Below are 21,256 nucleotides of genomic sequence, written 5' to 3'. Positions count from 1 at the left end.
TAACGAAATCAAAATAATTTCTTGGATTTATTTCTATTTTTAAGCTTACACAACATTTTCTAATAAATAAAAATAATTGCACAGTTAAACTTAGTTTATGAGCACTCAATGAAAAAACCCAATTTCCCCCGGGTTTTTTTCAAATAAAACCCAATTTTTCAATAAAAGTCAATAATCAATGCAAATGGGTTTTTTCAATAAAAGTCAGGCGGGTTGGGTTTTTTCTAAAATACCCGGATTTTATCAAATCCTGTTATCCAGTAGCTTGCCTCAAATGTTAACAATATTTTATTGATAGATAGGTAGATATAGAAACTAAATAAGGAAAGAAAGCATTAATTTTACCATGTGATCAACAGCAGCCGTAATTTGTGCAAATAGGGGTCGTGCAGCTTTTTCTGTAAAACGGCCGTTTTGGGATATTTTATGGAAGAGCTCTCCACCATTTGCGTACTCCATGACCAGGTATATTTTGGAGAGTGTCTCCAAAACTTCATAGAGGCGGATAATATGGGGATGATGTAAGCTCTCCATGGATGAGATTTCTCTTGCCAGCATCATTTGAGTCTTGTTGTCTAACCTTGACTTGTCTAAAATTTTTACTGCTACCCTTTCTATTCAAAGGAGAGAAAAAATGACGTTAAACAATATTAAAATATATATACGTTTGCTTTAATTACCAACAAAAGGAATGATTTTAAAACAATGTTTTGCAAAGTTTTAAAAAATAAGAAATCAATTTATGCAAGATTGTATTGAATAGTCATCTTAATATACCTAGATGCAATTTTTCTATACGAAGATCGATATATAAGTTCGAAAAGTGTACTTAATGTTTATGGGATAGTGCCTTATTGATGTCTAATCTGTTGTAGTTGTTTCTAATGTCACCTGCCACACGGGCAAGCCTGCTTGGTGAAAACGAGCAAATTTAAGGCAGAGTGTGCGTTTCTTGTTTTTCAGTGGCGCCATCTATGGCCGAGAATTCGACCTCTGTCACACCATATACCGTACCCATTTATAGGGCGGAAACATTCATACATCCATTCATTCATCTCCAGATCGTAATTTTGACCTGAATCAGAGAACGATCGATTTCCAATCCAGTACCCCCAGAGGTATTGATTTGTTATGGGAACATGGAGGACTTTTGCGACTCGACAGATTTAACGTGCTTCAGTAACTTTACTTCCGCCGGCGGGGTTCAAACCCACGAACTCTCAGACATGGGTGTCGACAGTGGTCCTGATGTCTAATCTAATAACAGTCACAGTGGCTCAAAGTTTCTGCCTTTGGTAACGATAATGTTGGAGAGTTTTATTCATAACATTCTCGAACAAAGCACGATTTTCGTGAAAAGATTTTTCCACTTCTAAGAGGAGTTAAAACTAGGGTTAAGGGGCTTACGGTAACGTTAAAGAGCATGTCTATTACTTCCTGTGAGAGTATCTGATTCAGACGTTCCTAGTTGAGGTGTTGGACAAAAATTGTTTTATTTCAGGCTGTTGGGCACAGCGAACTTGCTTATTATTTCCATTTAAGGCTGCAGTTTCATTTTTGGTGACACAAAACAGTTTAGTTTCAAAATAAATTTCAAAATATTATTTATACTTGAAAAATAATATAATTTAATAACTTGTGTTGAAGTACTTTTTATTCTTGTTGGGATAAGATTTTTTATTTTTTTATTAATTTGTTTATTTTATTTTATTTTTTTATTGTTATAACTCGAACCAAATATTAAAAAGTAAGTTTATACATTATAAAAAATTTGATCTATTGAATAAAGTTGATCATCTATGTAATAAACATTTCTTAAAAGTAAGGATATGCATCCTCATTAGCCAATTAACGTTATCTCAAGATTCACAGCCTAAAACATGACAAACCAACCCTTTTCACCATTATAGTATGAAATTTTCCTTTAATAACTCAAACGATAGTAAACCATTTTATAATTAAAAAAGAAAGGAAAAAAAACAAGACGATAAATAAATAAATAACGATAGATAAATAACTTTTATATAAAAAATCATAAAAATTATTATTGACGCCATTGATGCTTAATTAATTTTGGTAAGAGGCATTATTAGTATTATGGTAATTAGCATAGTTTTAATAGGTATCAAATGTATAAAAATAGGTAGAAGGTACATTAGCATATTTAATGCCTTTAATGGAATTATTTCAAGCAAATAAATAAATAATTAAAGCTAAAGTTTTCAAATAACCGATTATTTTCCATCAACAACCAAATATTTATTTATTTCCAGCATAATGCAAAATGTTTTTCTTGATTTGATGCAAAGTTATAAGCTAACTTGATAAATGGAGGAAATACATCCGGTCTAAAATGAAGATGGATTTGCTGTTATGAAGGAAGCATGATGACTCATTAAGATGTCTCAAGGATTAAACAACACTTGGAAAAGCAAAATAATTTCCAGAAAAAAGTGGAAAGATTCGATTTTGATATTAATTCTTTGCAATGTACTCGGAAGTTCTTTTAAGGATTGAAAAAAGATGATGTCACCACATAACGTTTATAGAATTTGACTCAATGTTTACCATATACCATAGCAATTACCATATAATACCCGGTAACCTCTAAATAAAATGATTCGAAAAATTAAGATGTAAAAATTTTAACAATTAGAATAGTAAGTATTTTAAAAGCTAAGTGTTAACACTGTAGTGTTAAGACTAATAGTAACCGACCTACCCCCGAAGGAGTTTGCGGATAAGGGTTTCGCCCGTTGTCACGTGAACTAAATACTACAAAACTACAGAAAAGTAAAATCAAAACTAAAAAGATTGATACACATAGGAAAAATCCCAAAATCGAAAAGATGATAAAAATAAAACAGAATAAAATTAAAAGTGCTTGAAACATCTAAGTGAATAAAATTAACCGACAATAAAAGTGTCAAAAATACAGGTAAAAACACATAAAAGTAAGGTCAGGTAAAACATCAAATGGTAAAAATATGAAAAATCACATTAAATACAAATAAGACTAAAATAAGATTAATAGAATAATTAAAAAAGTCGACTAAAAGTTCAAGTGTCCCCCTTTCAAAGCTAAGTGCCTCTAAGGCAGGGGTGTCAAACTCGCGGCACGCAGGCCGCATGCTGCACGAGATGAACATTTTTGCGGCTCAGTCAATATATCCGACACTAAGTAAAAATATGTGAATTAGAAAGAAAACTTGCATATAAAATTGTATCAAAAATACGCAGAAAAAATTTCAAATCTTAGAACAGAATTTGAAACAAGGTTTAAAGATTTTAATTCTTTGGAAGACACATTTTGTTTGTTTTCTTCGATTTTCTCAATAAATATAGACTTAGTACCCAGTAATATGCAAATGGAAGTGACTAAGATTCAGTACGACTCAAATTTGAAGGCAAAATTCATTGAAGTGGGTGTGACTGAATTTACCGGCAAAGTTTGAAAATACTCAAAAATTCGCACATGAAATTATTTCCATGTTTGGAAGTACTTATCAGTGCGAGCAATTATTTTCTGTTATGAATGGAAATAAATCTCCTATCCGAAACTGTATTAATAACGCTCACGTTGGGTCAATTTTGAAAGTAGTCTCGGCCAATAAAATTTCTCCCGAAATAGGAAAGATAGTAGCAGAGAAGAGATGTCAAGTATCAAACAATAATTTAACTTTATATATGTTTATTACAATGTACTGTTCAAAATAAAAATATTTGTTTCTATAAACATTGATGTTTTTTTTCTTTTTTCCGCGGCCCACCTAAAGTAAAGCATTGTTTATTTGGCCCAAGTTAGCTTTTGAGTTTGACACCCCTGCTCTAAGGCCTTAACACTGTAGTGTTAAAATGCCTCGTGTGGAATGCATTAATCTTACAAGTTCCTAATATAATATACGAAATATGATGTATTATTGCTTGCAAATTCACTCGCATTAGATAATTCTACCTATTAAATTCAATGAAATATCAATCAAATTCAATATAAATTCACCTATTAAATTCAATAAAATATCTTTTAGTTCAAGAATGATATACTTTTTTTTACCGTTTTACTGTGCAATTATGGCCTTTTAGTGATAAATATGTATTTTAACCTTCTTTTTCTTATTAAAAATTTTCTTATGTGTTACTTTTGCATGGTTGAAGAAACTTATTCACATTTTCTTTCCTGATTTCACCACGCCCTTTCAGTAACTTCTTACATTTTTGACTCATGAAGAGACTAAAAATGTGATAAACTATTGTCACGAAAGGGCAGCATAAGATCATTGAACTTTTTAAGTTCAAAGTCAGGAGGATAATTTAAATCATAGTATTTAACATGACAACAATAAACGGTGTTTATGAAAGTGAGTTAATTCAATTCTTGCTGTAGTGGATATCTCAATGTTGACTCAAAATTTTAACAAAACTTAATTTTGATATTGTTATTTAGTATTGATATTTGATACGGAGTTGATCAAGAATTTACACGTTAAATTGATTTAGCAAATTTTTATACATCATTCTATCCTGATACGTAGAATAAAATAGATAGAATAATTTAAAATAACGCATCATTAAAGGTGTTAAAGAAGAGCAAAAACCACGGACATGTATTTTTCTCATAATAATGTTTCCGTAAGGAAGGGGTCAAAGATATAAAGACGGTGGTGTTGTCTGGAATAAGTACAACTCATATTCTGAGGTTAAGGATGATGGATAAAAGTCAAGTGGATTAAATTCTAGTTCAACACAACATTAACATTGTTTTTCATTGATCATTGTACTCTTTCAGTACAATGATTAATGATTAATAATTGTACATGCTCTACATGCACAGTAATCGTGGCTGAAAAATCTTGTAGCAATTGATTTTCATTTTATAACCGTCGTTGAACAGCAGACCCCATTTTGAGTTTACGATTACCAATGTTCAATTTCGTAGCCTCGTAATTTAGAACCCAATTCAGAAGACAAGGGTACTCCTGGTTTAAGAATTGGGAGAATTTTTTGATGAATTTGAAAGACTTTTTGATGAATTTAACCCTTGCGGTTACATGGAGAAGAAAGTCCCGAAAACCTCCAATGGTTAGCCAGACGGCAAAGGGAGTCTAATCCATGATCCGTCTACCACTGAGGATATTTTACGTCAGTGCTGCGATAGGTGAGAGTAAGGTACGGAATTAGTATTGACCAGCCATTGCTGGGATTTGAACTCGGGTCCCATCATTGAAAAGCAAACGCTCTATCCTCTAAACCACTACGGCTCTTAGCAGTTGGTAAGAGGATATCGGCACAATTGATGGTTACTTCATCGGAAATGAAGTTACATGGCATTCGTGCAAACAATCTCAGAAAAATGGGTCATAGAGTGTCAATACTTCAATATAAGGCAAAGATATATTGTAAAAGCATTTAAATATTTTCATGGGTCAAAATTATCACTAGCATGGTTACAGAAAAAATGTCAAAATATTTGTGCAATACAGTATTGTTTTAAGAGCGAAAAGTGCTTGAGCTGAAATATTTTTCAGTTCTAACAAGGTGTAAAATACCTCAAAAACGGTTTGACTATGATAAAGTATTGTTCTAAGAATACAAAGAACTAAAATATATTTGCTAAAATACGAAGCGATGAGGAGAAAGTATCGTCGAAGTCTTACAATGTTAAAATGGTTGGTTTTAAATAAATGGAGAAAACTTGGTTGGTTTAAAATAAAATTATGAACATACATACCTCTTGTAAGAGCATGAATGGCAGCTCTCACTTGTGAAAAGTTTCCAGTTCCCAGTTCTTCTTTGATTCTGTAGAATCCAATGCGTCGTCCAAGAGATATCTCTTTGTGCCATCTTTCATCTGTCTGAAGCTTATTCACAACTTTCTGATAAGGTGACAGAGAATCGCACGTTTCTTCCTTCTCATCCTCATTCGATTCCTGAAACAATTGGCATAGATATTTAGTTAAAATTATTTTAGCTTAAATGCCTGGGCAATATGTTATTCAACAAATAATCAAAGTTGACAAACTTTTAAGACCAATTCCGTAGATGCAACTGAAATGTCCCCGAAAACGGCCACTACACTCAGATGGCTATAATTAAAAGTAATCTCTTACTGTATTTTTTGGAAAGGTTATTATGCCAAAATAATGTAATTCTTGTAGTTGGAATGCGAAGAAATCAACAGCGTCTCGAAGAAATCAACAACAAAAGAACCTCGTCTTTTAAACGAACCATTTTCTAAATAGGAAGTGTTCTAGGTGACAAAACAAATTAAATCTGCATGTTATAAGTCAGATGAATAAGATTGAGGAAGATACACACCATGGCCATGCATTGTGTCAGCAGTGATAGTTATGCATAATATGGCGTCACCTCCTGGAAGTGAAAGCCCTGCAACACGTAATACAACTACGCTGCTTAAATAACTGAAAATTAAACCGATTTGCACATAATCTAACATCGTTTTTTATATCTTATTATTATTTATAGGTTGACAAAGGCCTACGAAACATTATTTCTTTCCACGAAATGAGTTTTAAGATGTATATTTTCTGTCATTAAAGTTTTTTTGTCCTTAAAAGCTAGCTAATATGCAAATCAGTTCACTTTTTAATTAGTCTGAGCAGCCTACTGGTATAAAGAGATATGGTTGCTTTTATTTTCGAAGGGGTGTTGATTGTTGACAGGCGTCATACTGTGAGACAAAGTCGGTTGAAGTCAGCGTACCCAAGCGGAAAACAATTTTTTCGTATCTCGGTCACTATCTCATGATATGTTTGTTTTTTGAGGCTTAGCCTCAACAACATTTTGTAGAAACTGTCATTTAACCCCTTAACGATCGGCTAATTTCCAAGAAAACGGTCATAAAAGTACCTATTTCTTAAATCCCTGTATCCTTGATTATTGCTGACATCTAGTTTAAAATTAACTAACTATCTACAATTACCTTAAAAATATCCACCTGGTGTGTAAAATGAGAATTAAATGTTTTTCGGGCAAAAAAATGAATTAGTTTTACTACTGAACACTCCAACCCGGAAATATCCCGAGAGCGAGAAATAGAGGGCGAAACCTCACCCCATCATTTTCACGGGAGCGAGAAGAAAGGGGTTAACAGCAAATCAGTTCACCTTTTAAGTAGGCTTTGCAGCCTATTTGTATAACGAGGTTTGAATGCTTGCATTTCTAAGTTGTGTTAAACGTAGACAGGCGTTATACTGCAAGAAGAAAATTTTATGCTTGTTAATTAAAGTCGGTTAAAGTCTGTTTATCCAGGTGGCTTACAATTATTGCTTATCTAGGTCATAATCTTATAATATGCTTTTCGAGGCTCAGCTTCAACAGCATTTAACTGAAGTGACACTTCTCACTAACTGAACAGATTTCTCAAAGACAGAAAGTCAATTGAATCCCCTCACTGACCGCGAATCACATTTTCAGGTTTGTATTCCCAAACACCATCACAGAGTGATCATCACACGTTTGATTGACTATATTTTTTGCGAATGACTTAAATGATGCGTTATTGTTTCGAAAAGTAACTGCCACAGGATGCCTTAATTTAAAGTTTCAAAACAGCGTCAATTTTTTTCAAATAAGTGAAGAAAAAAAACAATTACGCCAAAATAAATTAAATTTGAAATTTGTACTTGATGCGTTGATGACAGGATTTAGCAACTTTTTGACGTAAGGTGCATAATTTTGTAGTGAATTATATTTACCTCTTATAGAAGAGGGTTAACCCAAAGCTGCTCCCCATCAGGTAATTAATTCAACAATACACATATACATTACTGAGAAACTTAAGTTTTGATCTAAGTGTTGTTAAAACTCACAACATGGTGCCAAACAGTATAAACAACTACATTAGCAGCCAAAAATTAAAATACAATTTGTATTCTGTGCTTAATTTGAAAACTAATAACAAAAATAGTAGTGTAGGAGAAGAACAGCACACTAAATAGTTTTTTTTTTATTGAATGCAATATAGATTAAATTATGTACTTAATCATATACATAAATTAAATACAAACATGATTTAAACATAGACACAAGTAGACATCTAACAATAAAGATCTTTCTCAGAAGAAATTATGCATCGTAGTTTTATGTAGAAAATCGAGGTATGCATGTTACAAAAATGTGTCTACTTCTAATTACAAAACATCGGTTTTCCATGCTACTAGTTAAGTTATTGGGCATCAAAATCGAGGGAGGAGACCAGACACGGGTAGTCTTATTCTCTCTAATCTAACGATGGTGAAGGGAACTACAACGCAGACTGCCATGGTTGTCTAAAAATATTCCCAGTGGGTTCAGGTCTAGAGATCTGGATGGCTGATCCATCCTACGAATTCTTTAAAATCTTATATAAGATGAAGTCTAATCAGGACCAATTGAATCTCTAAAAATGTTGGCATAGTGATCCAAGATCACATCTTCAGGAAAGGGGGTCGTATAACTAGCCAAACTGATTCGTTTCCAGGCAATTAAACTTTTGTTTTTATAATAATTCACTCCAAAGTATCAATCAGAGATACCCTATCTGTCTTTGAAAGTCTGAGGAATTGGCCATTATGAAAGCAAGATTTTGACAGTTTAGTTAGACATCACGTTTCATGAATACCCTACGCTTTTGAAACAGGTACTGTAACATCTACGAATACAGATATGCTGTCTGAGAGCACTATGTTATTTTTTAAATTTTGTTTTGGGATTCAGTTGTCAATGATAACTTACTTGTGATGTGATTATTTGTTTCCGGATAACTTACTTGTGAAAATGAAAAGTTGATGCTACAAATGCATTGTAATTAGGGCTGGATATATTCCTCACAATAACTCAATTTTGTATGTTCTCATGACTATTTTCTACATGAACTATGATAAACTGTTTTCTCAGAAAAGAAACTTCTGAGAAGGCCAAATGTATGTCCTTATAACAAATCATGCTTGTATTTCAATTTATGTAAATTTCTAAGTCGTTTTTCACAAAAAAAACTGTATAGAGCACAATTTTTCCAAATTTCTGCTTTATTTTTTTATTTTATTGACTTATTTATTTATTTATTTTTTTTTGTCATTTATTTTTGAACTATATACATAAAGCAAGTTATTTTCTAACTTTTGTAGGGCAGTATATATCACTTGCTGATCTACAGAATGGAAACAGAACTACAAAAGGAAATTTTTTTAATTAAATGGAAAAATCTTTTTAATAAATTAAAAACAATTATGTAAGAAAACTATGCTAAAGGTACGAAAATTATTTTACTTTCTCTGAAGATTAAATCTTCTTTATGATTATAGATTCTTTACATATTTAAACTTCTTTTTATGATGAGTTCGAAAAAACTATTAATATGTGAGACCCTATAAACTGACTATTTTATTGAGAATATTTTTTCCCGTAAACGATAAGATCATTAAATGGAATAAAATGTTTACTATTTTATAATTCGCATTTTAATTAAAATTTTAAGAAAAAACAAATATTTTTTTTTGAATTATGTATACTTCAAATCAATAGTATACAGAAATAATGTTTGTTTTAGACAGAAAAATAGAAAAAGAATTTTTTTAGGCAGAACAAAATAATCGGGTACAAAAAGTTATTCTCAATACATGATTCTCCCCAAAAGAAGTATAACAAACAACGTAAAATGTTCATATAAAAATATAAACATTGAGATATATGGAATTTTATGCAAAAGGATATTAACATATTATCGTTTAAGTATGGCATATAAATAAGGTGGAAATTAATAGGACTATTAATATTAGCTACTAATTAAGTATTAAGAATTAAGTTAAGCTAAAACTATATGACTATTAACATTAGCTACTATTTATTACTATTTCTTTTATCCTTAACATTAATAAGCATTGTTTAGTAAAGTTAAGTTTCGAATAGATAAGACATTTTTTTAATTTTATTTTATGACTATGAAAAATATTTTTTGTGGAATATAAAATTTTTTAAAGCAAAGCTTTTACTGATGTTTAATAAAATTGAGTGACAAATATATAACAAGTTTTATCACTGAACACAATAAACTTTAACATCGAATTAAAAAAACAAGGGACAAAAAGAGATAATAATTATCTGATAAGAAACTAAATTAAATGAAAGGATAAGAGTGAAAATACATGAAATACCAATGTAACAAAGGAAGGAATGTACTTCGGCACAAAGAACATTTTTCTGGTTACTAATATCCCTTCGACCAACATCGAAATTGGGATAAATGATGAAGGACACTTGTTCAAGATAATGTTATCAGTGGTCAAAGATTATTTGTCAACAAATATACCCTGTAGGGATATCGAAGTTTGTAACTATCCAACGGAGCGCTGTTTTCAGGTAAATAGTATAAAAAGAAAATTAGATAAGCTTTTTTATTTAATGAATTGATTTAGTTTTGGCGTCACGATAAAAATGCTGAGTAACTCAACTATTACAATGATAATCATAATAATTTAAATTAAAAAGAACATATGAAAACAAAGATGATGCCGTGCATTGCTGAGTCCATAGTTGCAACTTCCTCACGAAAGCTCCGTGAAGCATCGTAAATAATTTTAAAGCTTCAATTTTGAGCAATATTAAATTAAAAAATGGCTCAGTATTTAAATAGTATTAAAGTTTTAAAAGTATTTAAATTTAAAAATGGCGCATAATTAAATAAGAGATGGCTCTTCCTATCTAAAAAATTGGATGATCCCTTGATTTAGATAATAGCATTTTCCATACAGGAAATCAATGCCAATACTTTATGAAGCATACGACGATACCAAATAACGCTGGTAATTTGAAGCTATCAGAAATTTTCTGATAGTGGATAAAATTAAAAAATAATTTATCAACAGCTGCAATGGTTTTAAAGTTTAGGTTATAAAGAAAAATATGGAGAATCCTAATGACAGATATTCAATTAAATTATCAAAAAGCAATAACTTCATTTGGTAGCTTATTTTTCCTACAAAAAGCGACAATCTAAATTGGCGAATCATGCTTTGATTTAAAATAAATTTAAACTCACTGGTCTTTAATCAGAGTTTGTTCAGTTTTATTTCTTTTCCCTTTTTTACCCTTGCTCTTCCATATATAGTCATCAACTTAAATTCGAAAACAATTTTTGTTAGTCTTCCCGTTATCAATTTTGAGAACATATGATATAGTCATATGCACATTAATCCTTAATGAACCACGCTACCATATTAACGGCATTGCACTTTTACTTATTGGGCCCAAGGCCACCCATATAGCGTCAAAATTCAATTATTTTTCGTATCACTCTTACATTTATCATACTCAAAATTAATTGAATATAGACAATTTTTGTTGTTATACCACATGGGAAGTAAACTTGAAATACTTCTGACTTACAGTTAAAGGAAGAACGAAATGCGATATAAAGAAGTATGGTTTGCGACATTATGCTTGTGAAATTAAGGAATTTTATCCTGCTAAATTAGAAAATTTTACCTTGTGGGAAGTAAATTTAAAATACTTCCGAACCGTTAAGATAAAAACGAAATGCGAAAGAAAGTATGGTGTGGGGCATTATGTTTGAAAAATTAAGGAATTTAATCCCATTAAATTTGAAAATTTTACTTTGTGGAAAATGAATTTGAAATATTTCTGATCCAATAAGGAAAAGGCGAAATGCGAAAAAAAGTATGGTGTGGGGCATTATGCTTGGGAAATTAGGGAATTTTACCCCACGAAACTAAAAAATTTGGGAAGCAAACTTGAAATACTTCCAAACCATTAAAGGAAAAACGAAATGCAATTAAAAAAATGTATGATTTGCGGCATTATGCTTGGGAAATTAGGGGATTTTTTCCCATCAAATTGCACATATAGTTTAGCTTTCTTTGGAAACTGTGCATCGTCATCTGTATACAGGTGTGTTCAAGGCAATGATACTCCAAAACCATAAATATCTGCTGCTAAACCGTGCACACTTGTACATTTGGTTAAACATCATCAAACAATTGCAATTGCATCATCAAAATCCATTACAAGCGCTCAATGACTAATTGCGAAATGCCGACATGGGGGTGTCACGAATCCAATTTCTCTGCAGCTTTTGCATGCCAGCGGGGCCATCTATTGGCGAGAAGTTTAACAAATGTGCAATTTGGTAAGATGAAATTCTTAATTTTTCCAAGCATTATGCCACAAACAATACTCCGTTCCATTCTTTTTTCATTGATTATCAAAATTCATCAATCATTATATCCTTCTCAAGTTCCTGCTTCAATGTTCAATGTGCCCTGCTTCAATAAATGTTCAATGTGCCCCTCTTTGGTCAGCTAGCACATATTCCAACTACATCGTGCGAGATATGGTGACTTGGAGGGCTATGGCACTAGAGATACATTATCCGCACCAAAACGCAATGTCTAGCAATGCTGCAGTTCTTTTTTTGAGAAAGGGGCAAATATGGTTAGTGTTTAGATGTAAGCCGGGTGGCTAAAGGTGTGAACATTGAGCATTTGTTGTACTTAAAACTCGATGAGCGTACGCATTTTTCCATCTAGGACCCATCTTTTCACGTCGTATACTTGTAAATAAACAATCCTCCGAAACCAGATGTATCATTTAATCTACCCCTATACTAAGAATTAGATATTAAAAAGAAATATGCATTATGCATAAATATGTAAGTTTTGAAGTTTAGTTACAACAAAATGTTTAAAAATATTATCAGTGAGTCATGGATTTCAATTAATTTTTTCATCAAATGGATTTAACTAACTTGTAATGAAGGGCATTCGGAACTAGAGCTGCATGTGGAATTTCTCAGGGCCTGCAGGGCAGGGTTAGAATGGTTGTTGCTGTTAACAGGTGACACTCGAGCAGCAGGCATTTTGATATTGGCTCGGATAACGCCACTGCAAAACGTCTACTTTCTCACGTGCCATCTGAAAGAAAAAGGTTTTAACTATTAAAACAATCATTTTTTTAAAATCATAAAAGTTAAGATTTTTTTTATTACATTAATATGCGGTTAAATTCAAAAATTTTACAATAAGATAGAGAAAAATCAGTGTTATATTTTGACCGTGTTTTAAATTAAAAATAAATACAACAAATCAATTGAGATTATGAAACAGGCTTAAATAACTTTTTCTAAATAAATGCGTAATACATACGTCAGTAGGCTGTTACGTGCATACTTCCAGTCAACAATAAAAACAAATACAATTACATTAGATAACTATCAAGCATGCTCAAAATTGTGAAAAATAAAGGCAGAATAAAATTGAAAATTTCAATGGGAAAAAAGAAATAATGAACCATTAATTTTTGAAAATTCAATAAGGTTAAGAAAAAAAGTTTAAACCGCCGTGAATTACAAAACTACATAAAAAATTGAAATCATTTGAATAACTTAAATTTCATAAGTGAATTTCCCTTAGGCTTCTACTGTCACTAAATGTTATGTTGGAATAATATTCTATACTAATTCTCTTCCTTTTCATGAAAAATGTTTTCATTTTAATCTTCTCTTACTATTTATTCATCACTTGTTGTAATCAATAATCGTTATCTACGACACAGTTATGAATCATGCACGGTCAGACATACCACAGATAGAATTTTTTTTTCGGGATTTTCAAGAGAAAAGCCCTGTTTAAAAATCCATGGAAAAAAAATTTAAATTTGTCCTACCTTTTAAATGGTGTAGAAAAAGTTAACAGTCTGTTGTTTCGAATATAGAAGCAAAAGAAATGACATATGTAATCTAAATAGACGCAATGAAGATTTGAATAAAAGTATTTTGTAGGTTATATGTGATCTCGTCCATATTTTATCACCTACATATAAAGAAAACCTACGGCAGTAGCAGTAAGGAACCACGGAAAATCGTTTGTAACCAAGTAAATGAATAGCGATTATAATTTCCTTAACAGAGCATTTTTCCACGAATTATTTCAACATATTAATTGGAGGAATTCCCTTAGATTGTTTCATATCTCCAATCAGTAAAAATGAAATTCAAGGTTAAAAACACACGCAATTTATATTGTAGGCAAATTTCTACAAAAGTTCCTATCTATTTCATTTAATGTTTTCTTATTTTCGATAAGTACACACACAAAAAAAAAATTATTGCTTGAAAATCCTCTGTTTTTAAATCAATGTTATAAAATCTTAACAAAGGTGAAGCAAATTGTCTAAATTATAATATTAATAATGGGAATAACATAAATAAAGAAAAAAAGTATGATTAGAAACTAAAATAAAATTCACTTTAATTAGATTGTTACATAAATATAATATATATAAATTTAATTTATGTAAATTTTTTTAGTATTGTTCGTAAAAATATAGAAAAATGAGTGTGTACAAATGTTAAAAAAATTCACAATATCCTCGCAGATGGTCGCAATTGACATTTCAGTGGGTCATACGTGGTCTGTGCGTTCACCAGGGCCGTATGAAATAAAAGCAGCCTTTTCCTGTTAACACAAATGGAATCCTCATAATCGAAAATCCGATAATTGGGCTTTCATAATAGAAAGAGCAGCTTCTAAACATGGCTAATTACGCAATAGAAAAGCAACAGTCAATTGTCCTAGGAAACAGTTATTACTGTATAAAAATTTAAGTTCAAGTTCTATACTTCAAATATTCTTGCTTTTTGTTCTTAGCAATAAAATATACAGTTTATTGTGACTGTCATCAAAACGACATTAAGTCACGAATGTCAACTTCTATTTCCTATGGCAACAAACAAAGCTAAATTAAGAAAGAAGCTTAGCGTGATGGATATCAATAGTTGATTCGATTTACTTAGGATAATAGTACATATAACCAGGGCATGATTTCATGTTGCAAAATTTGTTAGTTTCAAAAAATAGTAATTGCAAAATCATGATTTATAAAAGCATTTTTTAAAGTGATGGCTGAATGCATTTTGTGTTGCAGAAAATTCAACATAAGCATTGCTGGGTAACTTATTGACCCTTTAAGGATAACCCTTTTTTTCCGACTGAACAGTGCACACACAAAAGATCATTGAACGGTAAATATTAAATATTTATGAAAGTAAGAAAGTTTAAATACTCAAATGCGTGATTCTGAATTAGTCGATTGTAATAATATCGCGTTACATGGAGAGAAAAGTCATAAAAACCTCTCATGGTTAGCCTGACGACAAGGTAACTTTAACCCGTGATCCGACTAGCACTGAGAATATTTTACGGTTGCAGTTTGGGAAATATGGTCCCCATAGTTTGGTTAGGAGAGTGATTCTAAGTTTGTACTCTAAATGCTAATTTAACTTTTTACGTATTTCGCCACTTTTAATTTTTTCGATCCATTCAATTAAATTGTTCTATTCGAATGGTTGCTGGTAACGAGGGTGAATACATTATTGATTAAAAATAAAATCTAGATAACAAATATCAAGTGCACTGAAACGACATAACTTTCCGGTCCCCTTAATAATAAGATTCGAAGACACTTTAAATTGTAAAATATACATTTTTTATATCATTTTAAAGAAAGCACTTTTACATGGCAAAATACAAAATTCGAGAAAAGTCGGTCAAATGTGTGAGAAAACGAATTTTAAATATGCGATTTTTTTAAAATTCAAGTTCTCAGGAACTATTCAACCAATTTCTTTAAAAATTAAAAAAATTAAATTGTGCACTAAATACTTTTGAGTAGATAATATTTAATACCTCATCCCTTTAAAATTTTGGAATAATTTTTTTTTAACGAAAAAAAAATTTCCATTCTGAATGAAATATTTCGAAATACATTGGTTTTTTTATTAACATATGATTAACAATTTTAAAAATAAACCATTGGGTATATTTTTTCACTGTCAGTTGCTGATTTATTCGTCCTATATTACTAAAATACAGATAATTAACATTTTGAAATGGGGCACACACTAAACCTAAGCGGTTTAATGCAATAATGCCGAATTGTTATGATGTCCGCTTGCACAGAAAAATCGATAGTATTAAGCAATTTTTCCCCAACACGTCGTCTAGGGAAACATCAATGAAAAATAATTTTTCCTTTTTACCTTTTCCATCTCGGTCTGAATAATATTTGGAGCGGAAAACTTCTTACTTATTCATACCTTCCCTTTCAATGTCACGAGGTTATTATCAAGAAAAACTATTTGTCATGTCTTTTAAATCCGTCTTGTTAAGAAGAAGTAAGGGTTAATTGCACGTGCGATTGGTTTTTATTTTTATGAAATTGCCTTTTTCCCACACTCCTAAGAAGACGTTTTTTAAACGGTTTTGTTTTGTAATATATTTCTTTATTTTATTTTATAAAAGTCGTTGAACAGCCGACCCAATTTTTAGGTTTACAAACTACTAGTGCTCAACTAAGTAGCCTTGTAGTTTTGAACCCAATCGAAAAAAAAGTGAACTCCTGGATCAAGTATTGGGAGTAATTTACCTTCGAGGAGGACTTTTGATGGAACTAACCGGCATTTGCGCTACATGGTAAGGAAGACCACGAGGACCTCTCAAGGTTAGCCTGACGGCAAACGGACTCTAACTCATGATTCGTCTACTACTGAGGATATTTCACGTCAGCATTGTGGTCGATGCAAACCGGGTGCAGATTCGTATCGACCAGCCATCGCTGGGATTCGTACCCGGTTCACCTCATTGGAAGACAAATGCTCTATCCACTGAGCCATCGCTGGGATTCGAACCCGGTTCACCTCATTCGAAGATAAATGCTCTATCCACTGAGCCATCGCTGGGATTCGAACCCGGTTCACCTCATCGGAAGATAAATGCTCTATCCACTGAGCCATCGCTGGGATTCGAACCCGGTTCACCTCATTGGAAGATAAATGCTCCATCCACTGAGCCATCGCTGGAATTCGAACCCGGTTCACCTCATTGGAAGATAAATGCTCTATCCACTGAGCCATCGCTGGGATTCGAACCCGGTTCACCTCATTGGAAGACAAATGCTCCATCCACTGAGCCATCGCTGCTCTTTTGTAATGTATTATCATACTATGAAATGTAGATCTAGATTGCGTATTTACAGGTAGGAAAAAAACTTGCGTTAACTTTGAAAGCAAATATTTTTAAAGCATTTAACTCATTTTAATGTCATTCTGGAATCTGCTACGCTTTCTTGGTCGATAAATTTTTTTTTCAACTGTATTCCGCTACAGGACACAAAACCAAGCGCACTTACGAATTAAGTAATGCGTATTTTCCTGATTTTTTTTAAGCCCGAGAATAGTCCTCTTATTCACCAGATCTCTTCCCAAGATTTGTTTTCTGTTTTGTCCATTTTAGTGACAAATGTTTGCGTTTAACCTCACAAGGCCTTGGTATTTCTTAAAAAGTTCGGGAACTGAGAACAAGAATTTAGTCAAAACTATCAGAAAATGGTAAATGGTAAAACTTACCTTGTTTCTGGTTCTGTGGGAACAACAAAAACCTCTTTACTTTTTACCAAAAGCACTTTGATTATTTTGGTAAAATTAATAATAAAGTACGGTTTTGCAATATGTGATAAAATTCAGTAAAGGGGGCAAAATTTAGTTATCACGATACCTTATAGAACACGGTGTTTTGTGTTTTTTTACTGAATGTGGTATTAAGAACTATATTTTGAAAACTAGAGCTTCCGGTAATTTTTTTTTCTCCGTGTGTGCCGGGAATGATATCCAAAGGCGAGTTGCAGATAGTAGAAAATATTTTGACACATTTACAACTCTGTATGTAGGATAAATGTGAACACTTTAAAAAATTTTAAATATGTTACAGGTTGTTATGCTTTTATGTTTACTGGAAAGTTTAGTCGGAATAATTTAATGAGTATAAAACGTTTATACTGTGTGTAATTGTATAGCTCTACCACAACAAAGGGGTCATAGTTCCCCAATTTTGAGTAACGGTATGAAGGAGGTAATGTGGACAGCATTGCTCTCCAGAGGCTTTTTACTTCCCATACAAGCTGATACTTATTGATCTGACACAGAACAAGCTTCCCGCCGTCATGACGGATGAAACTTTGATACCCACAAGGATAGTTCAGAGTCTTAACCTTAGTGCCATCGCAACTCTTATGTTATGTGTGTTCTAACTATTTTTTTGCCACCCTGAAAATATTCTTTAATCTCTTCCTTCTTTCTCCCGTGAAAATGATGGGGTGAGGTTTCGCCCTTTATTTCTCGCTCCCGTGATATTCCCGGACTGGAATGTTCAGTAGTAACTGGAATGTTCAGTAGTAGTAGTAGTTAGTAGTAATTTTGCCAATAAGAATAGAACTATTTCATTTCTTTTGCAGGGAAAACATTTTATTTCTCATTTTACACACCAGATGGCAGTACCAGAATATTTTTAAGGTAATTGTAGATAGTTAGTTTATTTTAAAGTAGATGTCAGCACTAATCAAATACGTGTTTAATATACTTGTATAAAAAAAATAGGCACTTTTATGACCATCTTCTTGAAAATTAACTGATCGTTAAGGGGTAAAAGAGGCAGAATAAAATTTATGAGACGTATTATTAAACAACTTGAATATAATTTAAGAATGGTATGATTGTAATGATATATTTTCTATTGTTCTGATGACAATAATCTTTTTTTTTCAAATGAAACGATAATTTTTAACACTTTTCCTTATAATATTAACTAGTTGTAAATTCTTATGTCGTATTCATAAAAATAGAAAGAGGGCCTAATTTAAACTAACGAGAAACTAATTTTCATATAAGTATAGCAGGAACAAATTTTTTATCTTACTTCTCAGACACTACGTATCAGAATTATGAAAAAAATAAAAATAAAAGTTTTTATTAAATTGTTTTAAAACAAAAATATTCATTATATTGTGCATGGAATCTTTATGAATAAAATTTTAAGAACATTATTTTATACATAATTTCACAATTAATTGCTTGCAAAATGTTTACAAATGCTTTTAGTGAATTATTTTATATTATCTACGAGCTTATCGGGGATAGGTGCGGTCGGGAAGATTGGTGAGTGTTATACTCCCACTGCTTTTAAGAGGCTTGATTCAGACCATTTTTTCATAAGAAATATATCATATTTAATATGCAAGTCAGATAAATGACAAAATTACTTTATCTTTCGTGACTAAATAAGAAAAAAAGTCATTAAAAATTCTGTTTTAAAAAAAATCCAATAATAAGTTTTTTTTTGTAACCGTCATTGAACAGCCGACCTAATTTTGAGTTTAAGACTACCAATGTTCAAATCCATAACCTTGTAATTTTGAACCCAATCCAGTAGACAAACTCCTGGATCAAGAATTGAGAGACATTTTGCCTTCGTGGTGGACTTTGCTTGACGGAACTAACCTGAATGGAGAAGAAAACCTCAAAAACTCCCGCAGTTAATCTTATGGCAAGGGAACTCATAATTCGTCTACCACTGGGGATATTTTACGTTATTATCTTGGTCGGTGCGAGTCAGGTGCGGAATTCATTTTGACTAGCCACCGCTGGGATTTGAACCCAGATCACCTCATTGGGAGGCGAGTGCTCTATCCTCTGAGTCATCACGGCTCGCAACAATAAGCTTGAAAATAATTTTAACATAATAACTTTATCTGGAGATCGATGTCGGTTTTGAGCTAAACTCGTGTCATTATTAACATTCAAGTGAAGAAATAGTATATCCAAAAATCTAAGGATATCATTTAATAACACAAGACTTTAAAAAGATTTAAAATTTAAGGAAGGGAAGTTTAATTAAGAGTTATATTTTGTTAATTAAAGATTAGCAACCATGGAGGCCTGGTAAAATTACCGCACTGTATTGTAATGGCATTTATGGTAATAAAAAAAATCATAATTCTGGTTATTAAAACCAAAATATACCGTATTAAAACCATTCATTTAGTAATTTTTCCATTCAAATGGTAGCAGTTTACCGGAAATTCTGGTTATCAAAATTATAGTTCTTACCACGCATTCAGTAAAAACTACATAATAGAAGAGAAAATTTAACGGAATGAATCTTTTTTTATGCATACTCTAATGCAGTGTTTCCCAAAGTGTGGTACGTGTACCCCCAGGGGTACGGGAACATTTTAGCGGGGATACGCGTTCTTGTGCAAAATATCTTACACCAAACGAAAATTTCAAAAAATTTTATTTAAAAACAAAACTAGCCATAAAAATTTACGATTACATATTTTACTAGTGGCTATTTTTTGTTAATAATTAGTGGTGTCAACAGCCAGTTGTGATTTTTAACTTTTGTGCAGTTTTTTTATAGTACAAAATACATTCATTTTTTTATAAGAGGTACACAGCGTTGTGAAAAATTTTGAAAGGGTACACAAAAGTCGTAAGTTTGGAAAACCCTGCTCTAATGCATCATGATAAAATTACCAGCTTTTACCACATTTATGAAATTCTAACACATATTATAAAACCATATTTTAATGTTAATTTTCACAAAATCTTCACTAAAGCACTTCGGCCAAAATTAACGATTTTTTTTCGGTGTTCCCATAGAGTCAGAAACACAGTAAATTTTACCATATTCCAGTAGTTGTGATTATACTTTTTTTTTCAGTGGCAAAATAATGAGCAAATTCAGAGTGAATGTTGTAATTAAAAGGGGAAACAACACTATTAGTCTAGTTTTCGATATTTACGATTCAATGAAAAGAATCACACAATCTATTTCTTTCATTGCCAAATCTATATGTATCGAAGCATACATCAAAACGTAATTAACTAATACCTTGATTTGTCATCTTACAAAAGGCCACACAATGGAATGGACTCATGTGACAGTTCCAAGGAAAAGGATAATATAACTAGCGATCCGTTTCCTCCAAAGAAGAAAAATAATAATCCCTTCTTTTTCACTTCACTGCGATTTGTTCTAAGTCACGTTCGTTTAATTGTTATAGCCGAGAGGGTCCACCATCGATTTTTATCGGCCCTTTTAAGTCCCAAAAGATGCGCAGCTATTAGAACACATTTGTCCTAGTTGTGGTGGGTAAAAAAGAGGTCATTTTTTATAGGACGTGCTAGTTTTCGTTGGTAGTAAAATGAAATGATTATTTTATAAGATTTTAGTTGCATGCTTGATTTGGTAAAATAGGTTGTAACTACACGGTATCTTGGTCGTTAATATTTCGAACAGAATTTTGAAGGCTGAAGTGGCCTTGGGGTGAAAACTAATGTATTTCATTGCCAAAAGGAATGGTTTCAGACAACAATAGGAAATGATTGTCTGATGCAGGTAGTACTGAT

The 21,256-nt window shown here is 31.9% G+C and overlaps 1 protein-coding gene across 9 annotated transcripts in view; it reads right to left on the bottom strand.

Annotated features, from left to right (window-relative positions):
* LOC107451639 (serine/threonine-protein kinase NIM1) overlaps positions 1-21,256 on the bottom strand; it is a 73,170-nt gene that overhangs the window by 5,237 nt on the left and 46,677 nt on the right. For 6 of the 9 annotated variants that reach the window (XM_016067803.4, XM_043045738.2, XM_043045743.2 and 3 more), the window contains 3 exons: positions 12,761-12,926; positions 5,729-5,927; positions 346-614 (listed from right to left, as the gene is read on the bottom strand). In XM_016067803.4, coding sequence (XP_015923289.1) covers positions 346-614; positions 5,729-5,927; positions 12,761-12,871 — 579 coding nt within the window. In that variant the 5' untranslated portion in view covers positions 12,872-12,926. Of the gene's footprint in view, positions 1-345; positions 615-5,728; positions 5,928-10,151; positions 10,307-12,760; positions 12,927-13,677; positions 13,867-21,256 lie in introns of those variants that run through there. The other 3 variants (XM_016067801.4, XM_016067804.4, XM_071183453.1) reach the window with 3 other exon arrangements.

Source organism: Parasteatoda tepidariorum, chromosome 7 (genome assembly GCF_043381705.1).
Source record: "Parasteatoda tepidariorum isolate YZ-2023 chromosome 7, CAS_Ptep_4.0, whole genome shotgun sequence".
Lineage (NCBI taxonomy): Eukaryota > Metazoa > Arthropoda > Arachnida > Araneae > Theridiidae > Parasteatoda > Parasteatoda tepidariorum.
This window is presented reverse-complemented; position numbering and strand designations above follow the sequence as displayed.